We start from the raw sequence: 21,206 nt of genomic DNA, 5'->3' as shown, positions 1-21,206 counted from the left end.
AGGCAAAGCAATAACATCTCCATGGCGAAAAGCATTTGACGGACGCTCCACCAGAAAAGTTACACAATGCACCATTAAGTGTAATTCTCTGATTGCCTTTAGCTGTGAGAATAAATAGACTATGGTTTAAAACAGCTTAATATAGTGTTAAACAATTAAATTAATCATGCTTTATATTTTACAATATTTAAGAAAAATGTCTCTTTCCATCACTAGAGAGTTGATGCTGGTTGAACTGAATGTACTAATCACCAATATCATTCATTGTTATTACAATATTATCAGTCATTGCACACTATTTCCCAGTACACAGCCTGCTCTGTTGAATCAGTAAAAGCCATACACTTTGATGTCTTTATTGAGCCCCCTCCCTGAGACAGAGCACACGGGCATGCAGTGATCCCTTTAGTGTGAGTGACTTCCACAGGCTAACACCAGGCTCAGGTCTCTCCACAGCCACAGCAAGGGGGCCGCGTCGTGCCGTGTGCAAAAAGACAGCATACACAGGAATGAGATCAAAGTATGCCAAAGTATAAGAAGGCACGATACATGAAACTATGCTCCCCGGGCTATCCCCTCTCCTCGTCCCTCGCTCGGCAGCAGTGGCACGCCAGAGGGCACAGCAGCGCTCAGGAGCAGACAGGAAAATAATATTGAGCCGAGTTCAGACCAACACGATTCAAAATGAAACATTTAAAATATATGTTGTATTTTCTTGAAAGAGACGAGATCGAAAATGGATGGTCAAAATTTGCACTCAACTTTAAGCATTATTAACAGTGCATTTACACTTGTACGGCTACTAGTTTGAGAGCAGTTTATTTTTGATGCAGACATGGTTTGGTCCTCTTCTAGCCATGGTTTAGTCCTGGTCTAGACCAGGTTTAGTTCTGGCATTTGGGGTTTAGTCACAGTGTTAATGTGGTGTTTGTACAAATGCGAATGCCTTACATAAGCCCACTGTGTAAATTTTCCGGTGAATGATACACCACATTCTTTACTCCATGCTTAGAGAGTTCAATAGTGTGAAAATAAAAGTATCCATTTAGAATTTATTTCAGTATAGGTGCTTTTGTTGCTTAGATCCAAAACATGCCTTCTCACTGAGAGCGGGATACAGTAAACCGGGCAGCCCCAGTGCTCCAGGCAAGACATGTGTGGATTTCATTTGTGCAGACGCTTCAGTTCTTCTGCCAAAACTCGACCGTGACGCCAAAACCACCTGCAATGGGCAAGGGTTTTGTACAATTTGGGCCACTGTCACTGTAATGTGGGCTGGGCTCCTCCAGACTGTGCCTCTTCAGGATGAGGGGGCAGCATCGACAGCGGACCAGCTACTATAGATTACTCACTGAAAAATTGACCCTGATCTTTTTTCCTGTTGGTGGTCCGTCTTCTGGTTTGGCGGTTTTAATGTTTCTCTACATGTTCAGAAGAGACACACTGGGCCCCTGCCTTATGTCATACAGTAGAACATTAAAGCATAAATAGCATTTCCAAGGAGCCAAGCAGGTGGCAGACCCTTCACTAGAGAAGTTAAATAGTGCACCTTTAAAATGATATTGTTCAAAAGAAGCAGTAGTTGTAATAGTATTTCAAATGACCAAATAAAGTTTGTGGCTGTTTAATTGTATAACAGAGACAGGATTAATTACATAACCCAGTGTTTTCCTTGACACTGTGCTTCAGGCCCCTAATTTGCTTATCAGACTTTTTACTCAACGGCTGTTATCCCCAGTTATCTGCTATATTTATCTACCTTTTACACCTCTAATTTCATCACCATGGTAGAGTTATGCTATCAGTACCATCCCACAAACCACTGGGGGTATTACAAACTATATAAAACATGGGCTGCATCATTGCCTTAGCTTATAGATCAATATTTCATGCTTTAAATGCTGCAAAGGGAAACCTAAAGATCAAAAGCGATGGTTTTAACTGACTGACTTCAGGAAAATAACTATTTTATCCAGTCACTGCACACTGTAGAGATTACGCACTCAATTTTAGACATTCCTCACTCAGGTGACTCTTACAAAGTGGTTCAACATCAAATACAGGGATAAAAACTATTTTCAATCCAAATCAAGCAGAAAACCATTATTGGCTGATTGCAGAAGCTGACTCTACACTCTCATAGCCAGTCACTTATTTCAATCATGCACTGATCTTAACCTTGGAGAACATTCCATTCAAACCCACATAGACTGTGTTAAAAGTCCAGATGTGTACTTAACTTGGAATTTAGTAATTGGCAAAAAAAGAACAATATCTTCTTGCAATTGTGTGGAAATTTTGGATGAATAAGGCAATTTCTTTCACTTGGGCTGTTCCATTTTAGCAGTTACTAGTCAATCATTTAGGTCCATTTAACGTTCTTCTACATCATAGAGCCCTGCAAAATCACTTTACATCTGTCTTTGGCTGGTTTTATTACTGCACAAGTAACTATTAAATTTAGTAGTACAATTATACGATACAAGTGTCATTGTTAACATGGCACAAATTAAGCACTCAAAAAAGGAGGTTTATTCTTCATCATCTCCCCTCTTAATTCTGTAGCCACAGCTGCCCAGGATAAAATTGGCAGATATGTGTTCTATATACCTTGAAAATTCAATTCTTGCAGTGTATGGGCTCGCCTCTCCACAGAAATGGCCTGTAACTTGTTCTAGTGACATCTGCTTGTCTCCATGGAGATAGACAAGTTTAAAGTCATTCTATTCAACAGCAATAATATCTCCATGAGGACAAGCAGGTGGCAGACCCCAGAAAAACTACACAGTGCATTGTTAAAGGATGTGCATTCTTACTCTAACACCCTATACTAATAAGCCTTACTTCTACAACCAATCTGGCCTGGATCTGCACTGACTCACCAAATACCATGGGCTGCTCCTCTGATGTACTCATTTCTAATCATTTCCATCCTTCTCATTCCCAAAGAGAGACTTAACATCTCCCGCTGCCTCCCGCCCTGCCCTGTGTCTTTCATGTGTCTCACTCTCCGTCACATATTAACTGGAGTGTGCCCAGCTCTCCTTGAAACACAATAGCATACAGCACAGAGAGTATTACATAAGCCTTATTCTTTGAAATCTTAGCTAATTGAAACTGGCTCGAGCTGACCCTGGCAATTCCTCTATTGTTGAACATGACGACTAAGCCAGATTCCTTTGTTGCTACCTGTCACATTTAATAGCATGCAAAGTGTTGGCCTATGAGGTGGACACTGTATCAGTGTATGGGTAGTCAAAAATTAAGCCACGAGGTCCAGGAAGAGGTGAAGAGAGTGATTCACAAGAACATATGTATAAAACATGTTGTTGTCAAGATACGGATAGAAGGTGCACTATATAACGTTCAAGGTGGGCAGTTTTCCCAGCGGCCCACCTGCTTGCTTCCATGGAGATGTAATTGCTTTGACTGCATTGTTGCGCAGTATGATATTAAATGTGCCCAATAACAGGTGTTTTTATTGCTGAAGATAGCTAAAGGAAGTACTTCTCTCCACATATCTGACCTGAATCTTGGCCTGAGCAAAGTAATATCATCTCCACACAAGTAACAAGTTACATTGCACTGTTAAAATTTTGCACAGAGTTAACAAAACAACAAGTGAAAAAACTTTAGTGTAATCGTAGAGGATGATTAACCCAATATTTGTATTGTTAATATTGTTAATATTAGGCCTATTTTTCATATATTTAACATCCGCAAAATAACTCATAGTCAAGCAAGACATAAGCAAGTCTGGCAATATTTCTCATGGATCCCAAAAATATTATCTGATTATTCTTACCAGCTGAATACCAAAAGATATGCAGATCTCTTCCTCCCCTAGATACAAGTTGTGTGGCAGAAATGACTACTTCCATTAGATATTATGCAGCGGTAGACAGGACAGTCCATAATCTGCTTTATAGTGCTGTCAATATTAAATCGAGCTAAAGAAGGGCCAACTTTGTGAATTATTTATAGATCCATCTTCCTCGCGTGGGCCATAACATTATTACAGTGACAGCTCCAGAGCCCTTAGCTGTGTTTGATGTTGTATCACTGAAAGAGGAGCAGATAATAGAAGTGCAATGGCAAAATAAATCTTGAGTCTCGAAAATGAAGGTGGATGATGCAAAAAGGAGGACAAAAAGTACAACATGCGAAGAGTAGGATATCAAAGTAGACTATTTTTCAAAGTAAAGGGATATCATAAGGCTCATAAAAACTACAAACCCTTTCCAGAGGAGACATGATTTCAATGTGAATTCAAAATGTATTGATTGAGCTCACAGATTCCTGGGTGCTGCTTTTCTATGTTTATGATATTAATGAAAACCAAAAAGAGAATGAAAAAAGAACTGAACCCAAATTTCATCACTAAAGTTGCCAAACTAGAGACCATCTCAAAAAATTTGAATATCATGAAAAAGTGCAACATTTTTTGTCAATTATTTCAGAAAGTCAAACCCACCTATTATATAGACTCATGGTACATGGTAAGCCTTTATTTCTTGACATTTTGATGATTATGGCATATAGATCATGTAAACCCAAAATCCTAAGCCTCAGAAAATTTGAATAGTGTTAAATGTTCAGTGTTGGGAAGCCATGGTGTCACACTCTAATCAGCTCATTAACTGAAAACACCGATAAAGGTTTCCTGAGAATTTAATTGGGCACTCAGTCTGGGTCAGTGGGCTACACAAACATGGGGAAGGTTGATGACATAACAGATGTCCTGAATTTCCATGTCATCTGCTGGTGTTGGTCCACTGTATTTTCTGCTTCCTTCTGCTGACAAGGTGCTGATTTCATTTTCCAGCAGGACTTGGTATATGCCTACACAGTCAAAGGTATCAAAAGATAGCTCAATGACCATGGTGTGCTTGATTGGCCTGCAAACTCACCTGACCTGAACCCCATAGAGAATCTCTGGGTTATTGTCAAGGAAGATGAGAGACACCAACAATGCAGATGATCTGAAGGCTGCTATCAAAGCAACGTGGGCTTCAATCACACATGAGCAGTGCCACAGGGCAATGACCTCACTGCCACAGCACATTAATGCAGTAATTCATGCCAAAAGAGGTCCAACCAGGTATTGAGTGCATAGAAAGCCTGGCATTTCTGTGTGTGTGTGTGTGTGTATATATATATATATATATATATATATATATATATATATATATATATATATATATATATTCCCTTTTATACTTATATTTTGGTTTTTCATTATTTGTAAGTCATAACCATCAAAATTTCAAGAAATAAAGGTTGAAAACTTCACTCTCATGTGCCATGAGTCTATATCATATTATATCTGAACTTTTAATTTGGGACAAATCCAATAATGTTGATATTTCATGTCTATGGTAGGTGGCACTATAGTGTTCAGTTGTATTAGACTTCATGCTACAGGCAAACCATAAGGAATATTTTAAATTTTTGATCCATATGGCCAACTTTCTGTTCATCAAAGGGGTATGCGCCAATTCAACTTTTGGCTTGTTGTTACGGCCCCAGACCTCCAGTTTTCTGACTTGATGTGTGCGTTTTCGTTTGCTGTCCCTCTGACTTCAGCTGTCAGCTGTTAGCTGAAGTCAGACGGACAGCCACCCAACACGTTTTCAGGGCTGCTGGTCTTTGTGGCCCGTATGCCATTTTGTGTGTTTTCTGTGGCTCTAGTCACTTTGATTTGTACTTGTACGTGCCTGACTTTGTGTGTGAGAACACTGGTTTAGTTCTGTTTTGTGTCTTTTTAGTTGTAACTCGATTCTCTATGTGGCTTTATGTGACTTTATTTTGAGACGCGATTGAGTTGTGAGTTATGTGTTCCTTAGTTTAGTCACTCATTTGTTTTTTATAGACCTATGTGACCTTTTACAATCCTGTGTAAATTATTACTTAATTAACCATTCTCCACCTTGGTTTTTGTTACTTCCCTGACCCTAGTGAGCTGGGTCATAACACTTGTCTTATTGTTCCCTATCACTGTTCTGTATTTCATTTCCCTACACAAAACTTTGCTTGTCCCCACTCTCACAGGAGTTTACTTCTAGGCGGCGCTGTTGAGTCGGGTCACTTTGGACATTGTCGTGATGCCCGACCCATCAATCCCATACCCAGTTTACGTTGAATTTTAGGCCCCTTAAAATCGCGATCATTTGCAAGGAACAATAATAATAGAAGAGGAAATGGGCGAAGAGCAATAGCCAAATATTTAACTTTTTCATAATATTTAACAAAACACCCTTCTCTTATACACTATAAACAAGTGAACAAATATATGGAAAATACAATTATTCTGGCATTAATAAAAGAGTTATAAAACAGTAATAGTAATAAGTGTAAAATACTTTGTAGAAGAAATGAATAAACCATCATCTTTTTAGGGACCCCCTTTGAATCTTTACCAACCCAAATTAATCACTGCTCTACAAACATCTCTTAAACATAACCAGCTTCAGCTACTTCTCGAGTATGAATTAGAACATTTTCACTGCTTATATAGAACTTTCCGTGCTGCCAGTTCACCCCGTTTCAATTGGTGGATTAGTATTGATTAATACTTATCTTTGCAGATGGGAACACCCCACAAGAGTTGTAATTTTGGAGATGGTCAGACCTACTTCCTAGCTGATAGAATTCTACTATTTTTCAAGATCTTTATCCAATCATGGGCATTTTCCTTTTTTGAACAACTCTGAAGGCAAGATATTAAATTGCAGTCTAAAGGAGTCACGACAAAGGATATTCCGTTTGCTGTGTAGTCTACATTAAAATACAATGCCCCACTCCCAGACAATGTTATGAATAAGTTAAAAACAAAATGTCACAAAACCCAAGGCGTACCTCTTATTTATGACCTGCCCGGAGTTCATTTTCATGCATGTGGCCTTGCGGATCTGGACTCCAACGGCGCAGGCAGAAGTCCCATTCCAAAAGCTGCTCCCATTAAGATTCATGGAGGTATCCTGGATGCATGGCCCCCACGGCGATGCTTCCCAGTAGAACACCATGCAAGGATGGTCATTGCACACTCTCCACTCTTCCAGGGCCGTAGCAGCTGGACATGCTTTGCCTTCTGGGAAAAAACAAAACAAAAACATAATAAATAAAATAAGATTCCAGTGTCAAGTACGCAATTTACGCAGTGAGAATGGTCAGAATGGACATCTCTCTAATAAATGCCCTGTAAATGTAACTTGACATTTTCATAGTAGAATTATTTATGTACTGGTGTTAGAATCAGGTAAAAAAAAAAAAAAAAACATAGCAGGTACAATGTGGCATGCTAAAATTGTCTTGTATATTCCAAATTAAACATTTTAAACATCATTACTGAGAGCTAAACTTATCTTGGGGCAAAACTTGATTTCACAAGTTCAGAAATTCAAAGCTGTTGCAGATATTATTTATTCTAGATGTGTAAATTTTCTGGAGTTAGCAATTGCAAGTCGTATATGGATATTATAAGTTGCCTTTGCCGCTAAGTAACGGAAGAAATGTTTGTTCAGGTTAGCTGAGCAGACACTTTACAAGTTCAAACCTGTGAAGTTATGAATCACAAATGCAACTTGCAGTCAGCCCAGGGAGATGGCAGGTACAGATTTAATGCTAAGTGCTAAGCCATGCAATATCTTTTCCACAACCTGTACCACGTCTCCTGTAGAGAGGCATTATGGAAGCAGGCAGTGTGCAGAAGAGCTTGTCATATGCTGTATCTATTTAGAGAGAGTATGGGCCAGAACATTTAAATATATCATAATGCATAATACTACTCAGTAGTCTCTTTGAATATAAAACATTCTTAAGTTTTACAAAGTAATTACAGCTCACTTGACAATAATTGGAAGGATTATTGAGACAACACCACTTTGAGATCACCCAATCTCATCTGATCTCAACAGATCTCAAAACTAAGTGGTGTTGAGGCTGCTGGGTAGTTGAAGGGGAGACCACTGGGAAAACTAGATGTCACTGGGGGGCTGCAGTGGCTCTACTGCATACTGTTGTTGTGTCCTTGGACAAGACACTTCATCTACCTTGCCTATGGCAGATGAAGTGTATGAATGTGATGTGTGGGTGTGAGTGATTGGACTTGGCTACAATAGTAACACCACAGAGTGTGGAGTGAATGGATAATGCACAAAAGTGACTTTGAGCATCTGGGAAAACTATATGAGAAAGATAGACAAATACTTTATTGAGCCCCAAAGGGGGAATTTCAGGTGTCCGTAGAAACAAATACAGATGGAAGCATTCTAAAAAACATGGAGCCCAAGAAAATAAATAAACCTCCAACACACACACACATACACATACACACACACACACAAACATATACTTCAAGACTGAGCATTGTAAAACCTAATAGGAGCAGGGATAAAATATCTCTTAAAGCTCTCTGTCCTACAGAGCACAGAGAGGAGATGGTCCTTTCTGCTGCTTAGCTTAAGACTAATGCATTTGTATTGTTACTACACAATTCCATTTCAATACATTTTTTCAGAAAAATAAGTTAAGGAAACATTTATTTTTTTTATATAAATGATGACGAATACAAAAGAAAGTACACTCTCTAATGATGTATTTAGTGAACTTCCAAACACATGAACACTAAGCATCATTCACACTGAGAAATACATTTTTGAACAACAAAAAACATCCAAAGAAGTACCAACAGGAATAACCAGCCTAGTTTAAACCCTGGGTGAAACAGTGAGATTCTTTCATCAGCTGTTTCTGCAGATAGGCGTTTGGTTACAGGATTAATGGAGGTAGGCTGTGCTGCCAAGGCTGGGCTCTGCCTGTCTGACTCCAAACAGCTCTAGTGCTAAACAAACCCTGGCACAGACTGCAGCAGGCTGACGGATGGCCATATGTTTTTGAGATGAAAAATGTCAAAGTAGTGTGCATCCATCAAACTCAACTTTCACACCTACAAGCCTGTCACAGTAACACATTTGAAGTGAGATGTATTTCTACCAAAAATATCACGATTAACAATCATGTGTAAGACCCCCTTGCGATACAGTAACACTGATAATGCATGATAATCCCAGGAACCTCTTTCCTTAATAAATATCATATCATAAGAACATGGGCTACAAACAATAGCTAGAACTTTGGTGGGTACCTATGATGAGACATAGGGTGCCTTTCCATTTCTCCTGGTTTAAGTCATGTTTCAGTGACAGTTACATCCTGGTTTAAATTTTGTTTAGTCTGGATGCAGATTTAGGTCCAGTTCTCAACCTGGTGTAGTCCCGCTCTGGTCTAGGTTTAGTCCCCAGTTAGAGGTGATGGTTTCATGTAAATTGGAAAGTACCCATAGCTTAAATGTTAACATACAACAAAAACGTTCACCACTAGTGCAAAAAAAAAAAAAAGAGAGAGAGAAAGAAAAATCTGCATTAAACATAATCAAAATTCATCAAATGCATTTTAGTGAATTTAAGAATTATTGTACCAGGCCTACACCCAAAGCAAGTGAAAAAGGCAGAGGTTGTTACCTTTTCCTGGCAATGCGAGGATAGAGCGGGAGCGGCTCTGTCTGCCCTCTGCTGTCTTGGAGGCACAGCTGTGAGAGCAGGAGGTCCAGAGCGACCAGGAGCCCACCACACAGTCTCCAGGACAGGCACGCTCACAGGGCACCTCTGCAGGGGGAGGGGGGCCTTCACACTCTGTAATGGGCACCTCCTCACCTGGGGAATAAATGAACACCAAGTACAGTGAAAACACATTGCAACCATAACATTTTAAGAATGGGTCAGTAATTGTCAGAGCAATTTCTGCCATCACACTGCTATTTGTGTAAGTTTATCTGTTGCAGTTTATCTGTATTATGTATTTTTTTTCTGTTTACTTAAATGTCAAGCACTTTGGTCAGTTGAAGTCATTTTAAATGTGCTATATAAATAAACTTGAACAGAATTGTTTATAGATGTTTTTTGTTGGCCACCATAACTGAATAAAATGAATCATTATTATTTTTTTTTATATATCTAATAGAAACAATTTACTTGAACTTGCATAAAAGTGAATTCATTTTACATGGTGGGTATAAACTGTCTGATGAAGAATTGTCTAATTATATTATGATGAAATTACATTAAGGAGACAGATAAGTGGCTGCATGAAAAACCTGCAGGAACCCAAATATTGTTCAGAAAAAACTGCAATGCTGAGTTTACTATATAAACCCATTACAGAAGTCTAATTAAAAGACAAAACACAAAAGATTGATTTCAAACACAATTTAAACCTCATGAAATAATGACAGATAATGCTGTAGCTTCTGCTACTGAGTTACTTACACAAATATTCAATTCAATTCAAAATTCAAAAAAGTTTATTGTCAAATTTCTATATGAAAAATTTATAGTATAGATAGTGGTGAGTGTCCTCTTCACGCTAGAGGCAGACAGGCATAGAGTCTGGTCGTGGAGAGGGGGTGTGGTTTTCTGTGGGAGGGTGTTGTTTTGTGCTTCAAAGCCTGCTAAGAAGCTGTTCAGGTCATTGAGCAGAGAGGTGTTGCTCTCACAACTCTGTGGTGCAGGTTTGTAGTCTGTGACCTGTGGCCTGGATGCCCTGCCATAGGCTTTTTGCATCTCTGCTGTCCTTGAAGTGGGAGTCTATCTTGTTTGTGTACTCCTTTTTTGCTTTCCTGATATCCCAGGACAAGTTGGCTCTGGCTGTTCTCAGGCCAGCTTCATCTCCAGCTGTGACGGCTTTGTGTCTGGCCCTCAGCAGCCTGTGTACTTCCCCTGTCAACCATGGCTTCTGGTTAGCCCGAGTGATGCTTCCGATGCCTCCTTCCTGAGGGAGAGGTAGCTGGAGAGACTAGTGCAGTAGGAGTAGCAGCAGACCAACGAAGTAATCAAAGTTTCTCCAGTGTCAGATTTTGCTTTTCTGAATCTTTATCAACTGTACTTATATTCCAGCGTAGACTGATAAGAAAAACATTCAGATAAACACATTTTGACTAATAAAAACACAGCACTCAGAATATTAAGTATATATAGATTATCTAGCATTGTGTCTTCTATCAAACGGCATTGCTGGTCACATTCATTGGAATTCTGCACTGGCATTAAAAGTTATCTTGTGGCCCTCATCTGCAGTCATGTTCTGAAATATTTATCACAGCTTCCATTTAACTTTGCTTTTAACAAGAGTGACAAGGCTACCCTCTGTAGACCATTCTTCTCCAACAGAAATTGCTTCCTTATTATGTGATTTGATTTGGACAAAAATAAAGGTAAAAAGTTTCTCTTAACTTAATAATTTCTAAAAAGAATTGACAATGCTCCTTGTATAGTGATTTATAAACAGGCAAACCATTATCTAATCCCCAACTCAATCCGCCGGCTTAAGAGGCCACACAGTGCTGAGGCAATGCTTGATTTGTGGATTTTTATTTTTCTGTCTATCTCATCATTATTATGTGCTGTTAAGCAAATGTGCTTATTAGAAGTGTTGTGTCCCTACTTGTGCTGGCACTCTCTCTGTAATTGAAGTTCCTAATGAATAAAGTTATTTTGATTTGATATGACCAGTGGCAGGTGAAAAATTATGTAACTGTTGAAAAATCGTTGTTGTTTGTTGGGCTACAAGTACAAAAAAAAAAAATGTTTTACAAGAATATCCTCAAAATACATGCATGCAGTATAAACAAATAAGTATTACATTATGTACTATGGAACTTTGGTTGGGCTCCATGCAGATGAGGCCCCTGCTTGTTTCTATGGATATAAGGTCAGTTTAATGCCATGCAAAGCAATAGAAGAGTATAGTCAAGCAGGTGGCTGATTTTGATTTTGAAGATTTTGATACATTTTCCAAGAGCCAAAGGGGAAACTGAAATTTGTTATGCAACAGAAGACATTTCTTTTAAAAATGTGAGAAAAAAAAAACAAAATAATTCTCTGTTTGTTTTATTCTAAAATGATTTGTACAAAAGATTTTATTTTGCGAGGTGCTATGCAAGAGTCAAAAAAGCCAACTGCCTCAGAGCCATGGTTTTCAAAAGCACACTGCCCTGTATCATTAACTTGCTTGAACTCCTGCTGCTACATCATGCAGTATAGTTGAATGGTAACATCTCCGGGGCATATTTTCTCCATCAGTCTTTTCTCTCCTGTCTCTGAACCAATGTTCTCAATGCAAAAGGGCAATGAGAGAAAGATAGTACAAGGTATAGCTCTATCAAACTGATGTGAAAGAGTCCTTTGGGGAAAGTGAAAACCTTTTGCTTATAAAAGCTACAGCATCAAAGATTGAATGCCATCAAAGTGACTGGTTGGTGCACAATAGGGGACTTTAGACGCTCAAAGTTCGAGAAGAGTCCCACTGGCTCCTAATTTGGCATGCATTATTCCTTTTATTATATGAGATACAACTGCACTGAGAGATAGACTACAGCTAAAACTACAGAACTGCCACTAAAGGATTTCACACAGGCGTTGTCTGACTACACCAATGTGTGAATGACAGACTATGGCATTATCATGGTGTTAATCATTATATACACTGAATATGTAGCACAAATTTAGACAATCTGTTGTTTAACATTGTATATCTTTACCTTCATAATTGCCCTAGTCATTTTTCAAGATTTCTGATAAACCTTGGCTGAGAAAATCTTTCTGATTGGCTGAAGACACCTAGAGATGGAGCAAGGTCTAATAGAGAGTAGAATGAAACAGAAAACTCAGCTGGACCAAAAAATTTAAATAGGCAGTTACGCAATAATGAAAGTCAAAAGAACACCTCTTCGACCATAATCAATCATACACTTACTCAACATATTCATATTTAGACAAGATGGATGAAGTGTACACACAACAACACACAACAGTGAACTGGTAAAGCTTGGTTAGACATGCTAAACATTACAATACAAACACCTGAGTCACTATCACTCTTGTGTTGTCACCTTTTAGTGGGTGGGATATGTTGGAAAGCAAATTAATACAGTACATTGTTTTTTTAATGGCAGAGATTAGTATTGATATAGAAATTGCTTCAAGAATCCTTATTAAAATTACTTGCGGATTGCTCAGTCTGGTTTACGTCATCAGCCATTATAATACTCTCTATGATGGAGGCATAGCTGACTTGAATGGACAATATTTCAACAATGTGTTGAGTGTTCTTGTCTTAATTTGATTGAAAAGTTCTATCTTTACAACTCTTGGTCTACTTTACAGCAAGTATATCAAAAGTAATAGTTTATGTCTGACAGGATTAAACACTGGATTGAAGCGTAAAGTTAATTCTCACTAGATCTGGTATACAAGCATGGCGTGTCAGTTTACTTTTTGCAGGTAGTCATAATATTATGCTTGTTCAATGTCTTAAATCATGGCAAAGTGATTAGAGAGGGACGAGAAGAAGCTGGATATAGGTATAATATTTTCATAGCAAATGTTTTAAGGATAGGAGGAAAAGGCGAGACATTACTGGAGTTTATATGTAAAAATGTACAATGAAATACAGCAAGGCTATGTTTAAAACTCCACACTGAAAACTATCAAGAGAAGTTTCATAAAAAGTTATTGCAACGTTTATAATTTGTTTTGGAGGACCAGCATAATATGTTTTCCGTGTTGAAATTGAATACCTAACATCCCACTAGATTTATATTTGGAAGCAAAATAGTAAATTGAATCTTTCCCGATAATATGTGTGGGGGCTCAAGAACAAAACATCATGACATAAAATTAACCAGAAGCAAATGTAAGAACAAATCACATTCGTGTGATATCTGGAAATGTCATTGTGTCTTCTTTTATATTATTTGCTTGAGCTATCTTCTAACAAGAGAAAATAGAGGTAAATGTTGAAGGCTTATTTACATTACATGTTTTGGTAGTGGGATTAAGACCAAGTGAAGGAAAAAACAAACATATTTGGGAGACAGGAAGGACTTTCCAACAAAATCAAAAGGGGTGTGAGAAAGAGACAACAAGGCAGTTAATCTAACAAAGAAAAGGAGGGGAAAATCATGTCATGGAAAAAGAAAAGGGGGAAATCATATCATGGATAGGGACAAGGCAAAATACCAAATACCAAATATCAAAGAATACAAGTACAAAGTACATACAATACATGAAATCAGGAAGTGGACCATCAACAGAGACCAAGGGGCTTATTCCTTGGCACACATCTGGGACTGTCTTCTCCCGAGACCACCAGACCACATGACAAAAAAACAAAATTTAAATTTTTGCCTATGAACACAGTCCCAAAGCAACATGCAAACGCGAACCCAGTGTTGGTCTATGAGAGGAAACACAAGTGTGAGCAACTCTGCAAATAGTTGTGTGCCCTGTGGGCCTTGCTACATTATTAATGCAGGGGATCTTACTTCTCTATAACTCCACTGCCTCCTGCTTGCCATTTCAATATCATTTCTATTCTATTCGCCCACTCACCAATTAATCGTTCTCCCTGTTATTATTCAGGCAGGTATAGCAAAAGGTGCCGAGTCCTCGCCTTTGATAAATGCTGATAATCGCCTCCAGTTTGCAGCCTTTAAGACCAAAAAGCGGAAAACCTGTGAGCTTAAGTAACTGCAACTGATGCTAACTCCTAAAAAAAAAAGGCCTCCGCAATTTCACTTGGGTCACTTACTAATGTTTTTCTCATCTGTCATTTTCGGTATTAGTCATTTAAAAGAGAACATGGTTAACTTAATGGTGTCCTCTTAATAGTTACTTTATTCTGACTGTGGGCAGAATAGTTTGCTCAAAAGGTAAGATAATATGAACACATAATATGGAAAGACTGCCTTACAGCATATCATTTTGGAGTTTGTACAGTTGAGTTAGTATTTGACATTTGACAGTCGCTTATTCCAGCTTGGCACTGGCACTGCATTGACATTTAAAGGTACACACATTTTTCTGATAGGGGACAATCTGCTGGTCTGCATGGAGATGTTATTGCTTTACCAGGGATGTTCCATGATATGCCATTTACCATATATAGTACCTCTAGCAGTTATTTCACTATGGGTGTTTTTATTGCTCAAAAATACCTTGAAAAACATGCATTTTTACGTGAGCTTCACAGTTATGACCAGTAACTTAGCCTGGTAAAGTTTAATGCCATACTGTGGGACATTCCATGCAAATCAATCACATTCTCATGAAGCAAGTAAATGTCATTCCCTCTACCAGGAAGGGCTCTGTGTCTTACTGTGAAGCGAGAGTCTTAAACATTGTGCCATTGTAATACGCACCATTAATAACAATACAAAAGTGACAACATACTTAAGTTTATCTCATAGTCTTTTTTAATATTATTTGTATCAATCACTGTGACGTGCATGGCTACGTAATGGTGACACATTTGAGTTGCTTGCAGTGTAGCTCTGTTTATCAGTGTAAGAGGGCTTCTATTCAGGGAAGGTTAAAAGTGCCATGTTAGCTGCCACTCACAAGTGCAGCCTGTATGTTTGAAACAGCGTGCCCAGTGGCGGCTAGTTAGCTGAAGAACGCCACTGACTGCTCTGGTGTGAATGGCAGGCTTGTGGAGATTGGGAGCAGTGGGAGCTGTCAAAATAACTTTACCGGGCCCGGGGCAAGAAGGCATTGTGTTAGGCTAACGCAGCACTTTTACTTCACTCCATCAGTTTACAGTCCAATACAGTTTGTGCAATGTATAACCAGCCTCTTGAGGAGTGATTCACCATTTTGAAAGTTCTGAGACATCAGCAGAAATATTAGATTTGTGTCTACATAGATTTGGTGCCCTTTACATTCGCCTGAACATGGTAGCTGAAATACATGCACTGCATTTGTCGACTCATTCCATTCACAGTCAATGCAGTACAAATTGTAAGTAATTATGGCATTAAAGGTGTACTATGTGTGTCTCCATGGAGATGTTATTGCTTGGCCTGGAACTTTCCACTGTATGGCATTAAACATATCTATTTTCCATCCATTCAATTACAGATATTTGCGTTGATTTAAAAAAAAAAAAGTTGGAAGACAGCTTTAGTGCTGACAGGGCTTGAACCTGCTTGTCTTCATTGAGATAGAAACATTTAAAGCTGTAAGTTATAAGTTACATCGACAGTAGCAAATAATGTATATGTTACGGAATAAATTGAAGTATAGCCCAAGAGTTCAAAAGAAGAAGTCTACTGACCATCTGTGTGGGGACCTTGAGGCATGAACCCTCAAGACATTGTGTGTCTAGTGCAGTCCAGTCTTTCTATGCTTCCATTGTAGGGAGTATTATAGTTCTGATGATGTAGGCCAAGATAACAAGGACTAAGATGGCTGTGAAAGTCCTCAGTACAGCATATATATATATATATATATATATATATATATATATATATATATATATATATATATATATATATATATATATATATACACACCTAAGATTTCTCCAGTCACTTCTTTTATACATTTGTTTATGTAATTGTATTATCATTACATTCTTCATATGAGGTTTCCCATTATTTTTCAAGTAAAATGGGACAGACAATTCTTCTCATAGTAAGTACTTTATAATATAAGACATACATTTTGATATGGCCAACTATATGAAAAAAAAACAACAACAACACATGTGCATGTTAATAAAATGCTACAGCTAACTTCCTCCCATGCATTTTCCCTCTCTATCTCTGATCCCATCGCTCACCTATAATTTCCAGTATCTTTCTGTATCTCAGTCTCCCTGCGGCTCCACATCTGCATAAACAAACCTGATAGTTCTATTGCATTTCCACATTACTGATAATATATGTAGTGTGCACCATAAAAGCAAATTTACAAAGTGCGAGTGTCAGGGCTGAATCCCCCAACAGTCTTCAAGCCTCTCTGCTCCTATCTATCCTCGCATTGGTTTCATCTACACAGGAGCTGCGGGAATTACCTCATGCATTTGCTAAGCAATAAAAGCTGGCATGAGGTGATAGAGGATGTTTTCTGATTGCTTCGGCTGCCATCGATAATAATTTAAAGCTAGCATCAGATAAACTTTGCAGTAGAAAGTGCTGTCTCTTATTCTTTAGAGCCACACTTTCCCTTCAGACAACTTCATGCTTTTCCCCCAGCTTTAAAAATGCAAAGCGGTTTTATACTGTGAAATTGGACTTCAAATACCTCCTCAATCAGAAAAAGGACAGAAGATGGTAAAGTTCCCCAGATAAAGCACCTTTATATGTATTAAAAACATATGTCATTTTTATCTAGCATAATGTTGCCAGTACAGTTACTTCAAAACAATATTACTCATGTAGAAGTACAAAGTAGTATTTACTCTGGTAAGAGTATTCATGTCTGAAAAGTTCAAATCATTTAATAAGAGTAACACATTTTTTCAGGTAGGAGTACTGTTACACTATCAAATATATCACTCGAGAAAGAGTAAAAGTATGATGGAAAAAATATTATTGAAGTACATGTATTTGAATAATGTAAATTAATACAAACCACCTCTATTTTGTTATTGACACATTACACATTACTACCATTATAGTATGTATCTGTAATTGCTATACTTCCTTTAATTACAGACAGCTTTTCAATTGGAACTATGAGAGTAAATGTTTTCTCCACAGATTAAACAAACACCTCAAAACTGTACAGCTGTAAAGGTCAACCTTTGACGAGAGGAATGAAGAGAAAAGATTTAATAGAAAAATATAAGGGACTTTAAATGAGTGGCCGTAGACGATAGCCAGTACTCTCCGAAGTATACTGTATTGACCTTATTCCAGAAGTTGCCATGGGCGCCAGCATTATCATTCCAGTGGTATGATTCTGCATACAGCCGCCGAAAGCCATTTTGAAACCACTTAGAGAAAGGTTGCATTGTCAACATGAACACTGAACATTTTGCACAAATTAACATACTTTACATATACATATTTTTCAAGTTCTCCATTAAAATGAATGGGAATTGTGTTTATCTGAAAGTGCCAACACAAACACAAGTACAGGTTAGAAGTGGTAAAAAGCACATGTGGGTGGTATAAGGTGAAAAAGGCAAAGAAAAGGACTTAGTAAGATCATTGTGTAAAATAAAATATATTATTTGAAGGACTACAATACATAATTTCCCATGTAATACTTCTTTGGTGGAGGATTTCTAAAAGGTTTTGGAAAAATTCTTAATATTTCTGTTCGCCAAGGCTGTTACTATATGGAGGATTTTCAGTTTCTCCTGCTGAGGCCACAGAGAACATAATGTTTACAAGACATTATATTTAATTATTGTGTTATATGTACACATTCATTTGTATTTTGCTACTGTGTTATATAAATCACTGAAGGGCCATGAAGCTTGTTGGAGTTATATAATTTCTGTGCTGTATGTTGCTGTCACCTCAGTCAGCGATCTTGGCCTCTGTCATCAGAGGTATAACGGAAGCATAGCCAGATTGGACTGCACTAAAATAGAATGGACTTCAATTCAACTCTACAACAGCTATTTTTAAGAAAAAAAAACAAAAACAAAAAACTATTAGCTGAGATGGTTTCAGCGGGGTTGACCTTTCAGAAAAAAGTCCAACTAAAAACTATACCAGTATTTCAAAAAAATACTGTAACAATGCAATCTGTCCACTAAAAACAGCTGGCTACTGTAAATGTGGACTGAATTCAGAGGAGGATGAGAGCTGCAATGTGAGTGTGTTGAAATTGGGACAGTGCAAAGTGGGGCAGTAGACTGACAGAATCTGCTGCTCTCATCTCTCAGCTTTGATCTGATAGACAAAGATAGAACAGAGGCAACAACGCAATAAAACAACAGCTTGACAAACAATACATCTTTCAAAAAGTCAATCATAGCATCTATACATTCTCAACAAAAAATATAATGGTTACTTGACACTCACATTCACAGCTAGAAGGTCCCTACTTCAAAACAAAGAATAGGTGGGGCATTTCTGAATGGAGTTTGCGTGTTCTGCCTGTGTCTGTGCACTTTATCTGTTCTAATTTCATCTACCACAGTATCTATAAATCTGAGCATCTGAGCTTGGATGACCTGGTTAAAAAGGTTAACTACAGTTTAAAGCAAAGGTGGGTATATTGCATCCAGGCTGGCACCACCTAGTGCCTCCACGGAATACACTAGACAGTTTGCTAAAAGAAGTGCGAGTTCAGAAACCAGCATGTGTTGTCAATGATTCCCGAGATCGAGAATTTAAAGCCGGAACACAGAAAATGTTTGGTGAATTTTATCAAGGGGAAAGACATTATTGCCCTTCTTCCTACGGGATTTAGGAAAAGCTTAATATACCAGTTAGCCCCGTTAGCGCATTACATACATCAAGAGCAAATAGCAGTGATTGGTTAAATTACAAAAAAGTACCCTCCTACCATCGAGCGAACGAATTTTAACACTGTGAGGTCAGATGGTTTCACTGCCTAGAAACCGGCTGATGAATAAGGCAGGGCAAATTGGACGTACACAATAGATTCAAATTAATCACTTCATCAATTAATCAATATGGCATTATTAATCATATGCAATGATCAATGTAGAAAGGTGGAAAAATCTACTTATCAATACGAAAACTAGTACTACTACTACACATACACATAACCAGGACAAAACTGAACTAAATCAGAACTAGTCCACATGGTAATATCACTGAAAGAAGAAAGTAACAGGGCCTTTCCTTAGCATGGAGTTAGAATTTGTACACTAGTAAGATGTATGTGTCTTATAGATTTCTATGGGCTTCAGTTTGAAAGCATATACGACAACACATCAGATTACTGTAAATATCTTTCATGTGCCTGGATACAGTACAGATACAGTATTGTGCCTCTGCTTCTCTTTTATGCTGTGGCTGCACCTTGTCAAACTGTTTCTACATGTTGCAGAGGAAAACAAGTCAACGGGGTCTTTGTATCCAACACTGCTTTCTCCACAGTCACACTAAACAGTATAGTGCCAGGGGAAGGCTTCACACTGAGCGCAAACTATACTGTATACATCAAATATTTGTAAAACTATATAAACCTAAGGGAAGTAAAAGCAAAACAAACAGTGGCGAAGTTGTGGACACACAAAATGTACTTTATATACTAAAGGAGCTGTAGGGCCTGCCTGATTTTTAGACTCTGAAAATTTTGAAAAAGAAGTTGCTTCTAAAAAGTTTGCAGCGGTCCAAACTTCCTCACTTTTCCTATTATTCAAAGTGATGTTTATAAGTGCTTTTCACAATTTTCAGGGTCATAATGCAAATACTAACAACAACTTGCATGTTAGCACTGTTCCAGCCTTATTTCCTGATATAAAAATGTTTTATATTTCGATGCACACAGCAAACAGCCATCTCATTTTAGCCCTGAGAGATGGACAAATTTTACTTTGAATGAATTTTAAGATCCAGCAGTTGCAATTTGTTTTCAGAATGGATCATGAACACAACACAGAAATAGAGAAGAATTTTCCTGTTTTCACTTATCTACTATATCTGAACCAAGGGACAAACCAACATGCAATGTTGAGAAATGTTTGACATCAACAGTGTAATCTATGTAACTCTAGTGCTGATGTGTTGTACAACCTTGAACTGTGAACATGAAGCTGTGAAATACATGATATTTATTTCAACATTTTACCGTTCAGGTTGTGTAGCAGCTAAGACGGAGAGTCAAGCTGAAAGTGACAGTGCAAAGCGATGAGCAATTAGCAGCCCAAGACTAAATTTATTTCCTTCAGAAACTATTAGAGCAGGTTTCATTTGAGAGAGAAATATCTGCAAGAATATGAGGCAGGAGCAGCAGCAGGGGGTGAGATCAAGGCAGAAATCATATCCTGCCTTACTAATGCTACCTTTCTGTCTTAGTTAAATAAAATAAAAACAAATACACTAATATTTCTTTTACATTATCCATAACTGGTGGGTCCACTTAAAGCTAGTCCAAAGTCAAAGCAAAAAGTCAAAAGAAGTCAAAAATGAAAGAAGAATGGAAACACAACTTCTACTAAGGCACATGTCATAATTTTACAGTTTGTTCATTTTAAATTGCAATGCTGATCCAGAACACCTTCATAACTCAAGATTCATTGACTCTTGGTTCAAAACCGCAGAGTGAATTCCTGCCAGCCCCTTTACAGAATGTCACTCTAAACGTTATCACAACAAATTACAGAGCTGTCACACCATGCCAAGGGTAGATCTTGGTAGAAAGCAGTGAGTTAAAAAA

At 38.0% G+C, this 21,206-nt stretch overlaps 1 protein-coding gene across 1 annotated transcript in view; it reads right to left on the bottom strand.

Moving 5' to 3' along the window:
- Positions 1-21,206, bottom strand: part of thsd7ba (thrombospondin, type I, domain containing 7Ba) — a 327,257-nt gene that overhangs the window by 79,616 nt on the left and 226,435 nt on the right. Inside the window, exons 10-11 of the mRNA XM_020920389.2 lie at positions 9,522-9,713; positions 6,859-7,090 (exon numbers count right to left, since the gene is read on the bottom strand). Coding sequence (XP_020776048.2) covers positions 6,859-7,090; positions 9,522-9,713 — 424 coding nt within the window. The remainder of the gene's footprint in view (positions 1-6,858; positions 7,091-9,521; positions 9,714-21,206) is intronic.

The sequence above is a fragment of the Boleophthalmus pectinirostris genome, unplaced genomic scaffold, assembly GCF_026225935.1.
Source record: "Boleophthalmus pectinirostris isolate CB_2022bp ecotype Guang Dong unplaced genomic scaffold, ASM2622593v1 HiC_scaffold_1, whole genome shotgun sequence".
NCBI lineage: Eukaryota > Metazoa > Chordata > Actinopteri > Gobiiformes > Gobiidae > Boleophthalmus > Boleophthalmus pectinirostris.
This window is presented reverse-complemented; position numbering and strand designations above follow the sequence as displayed.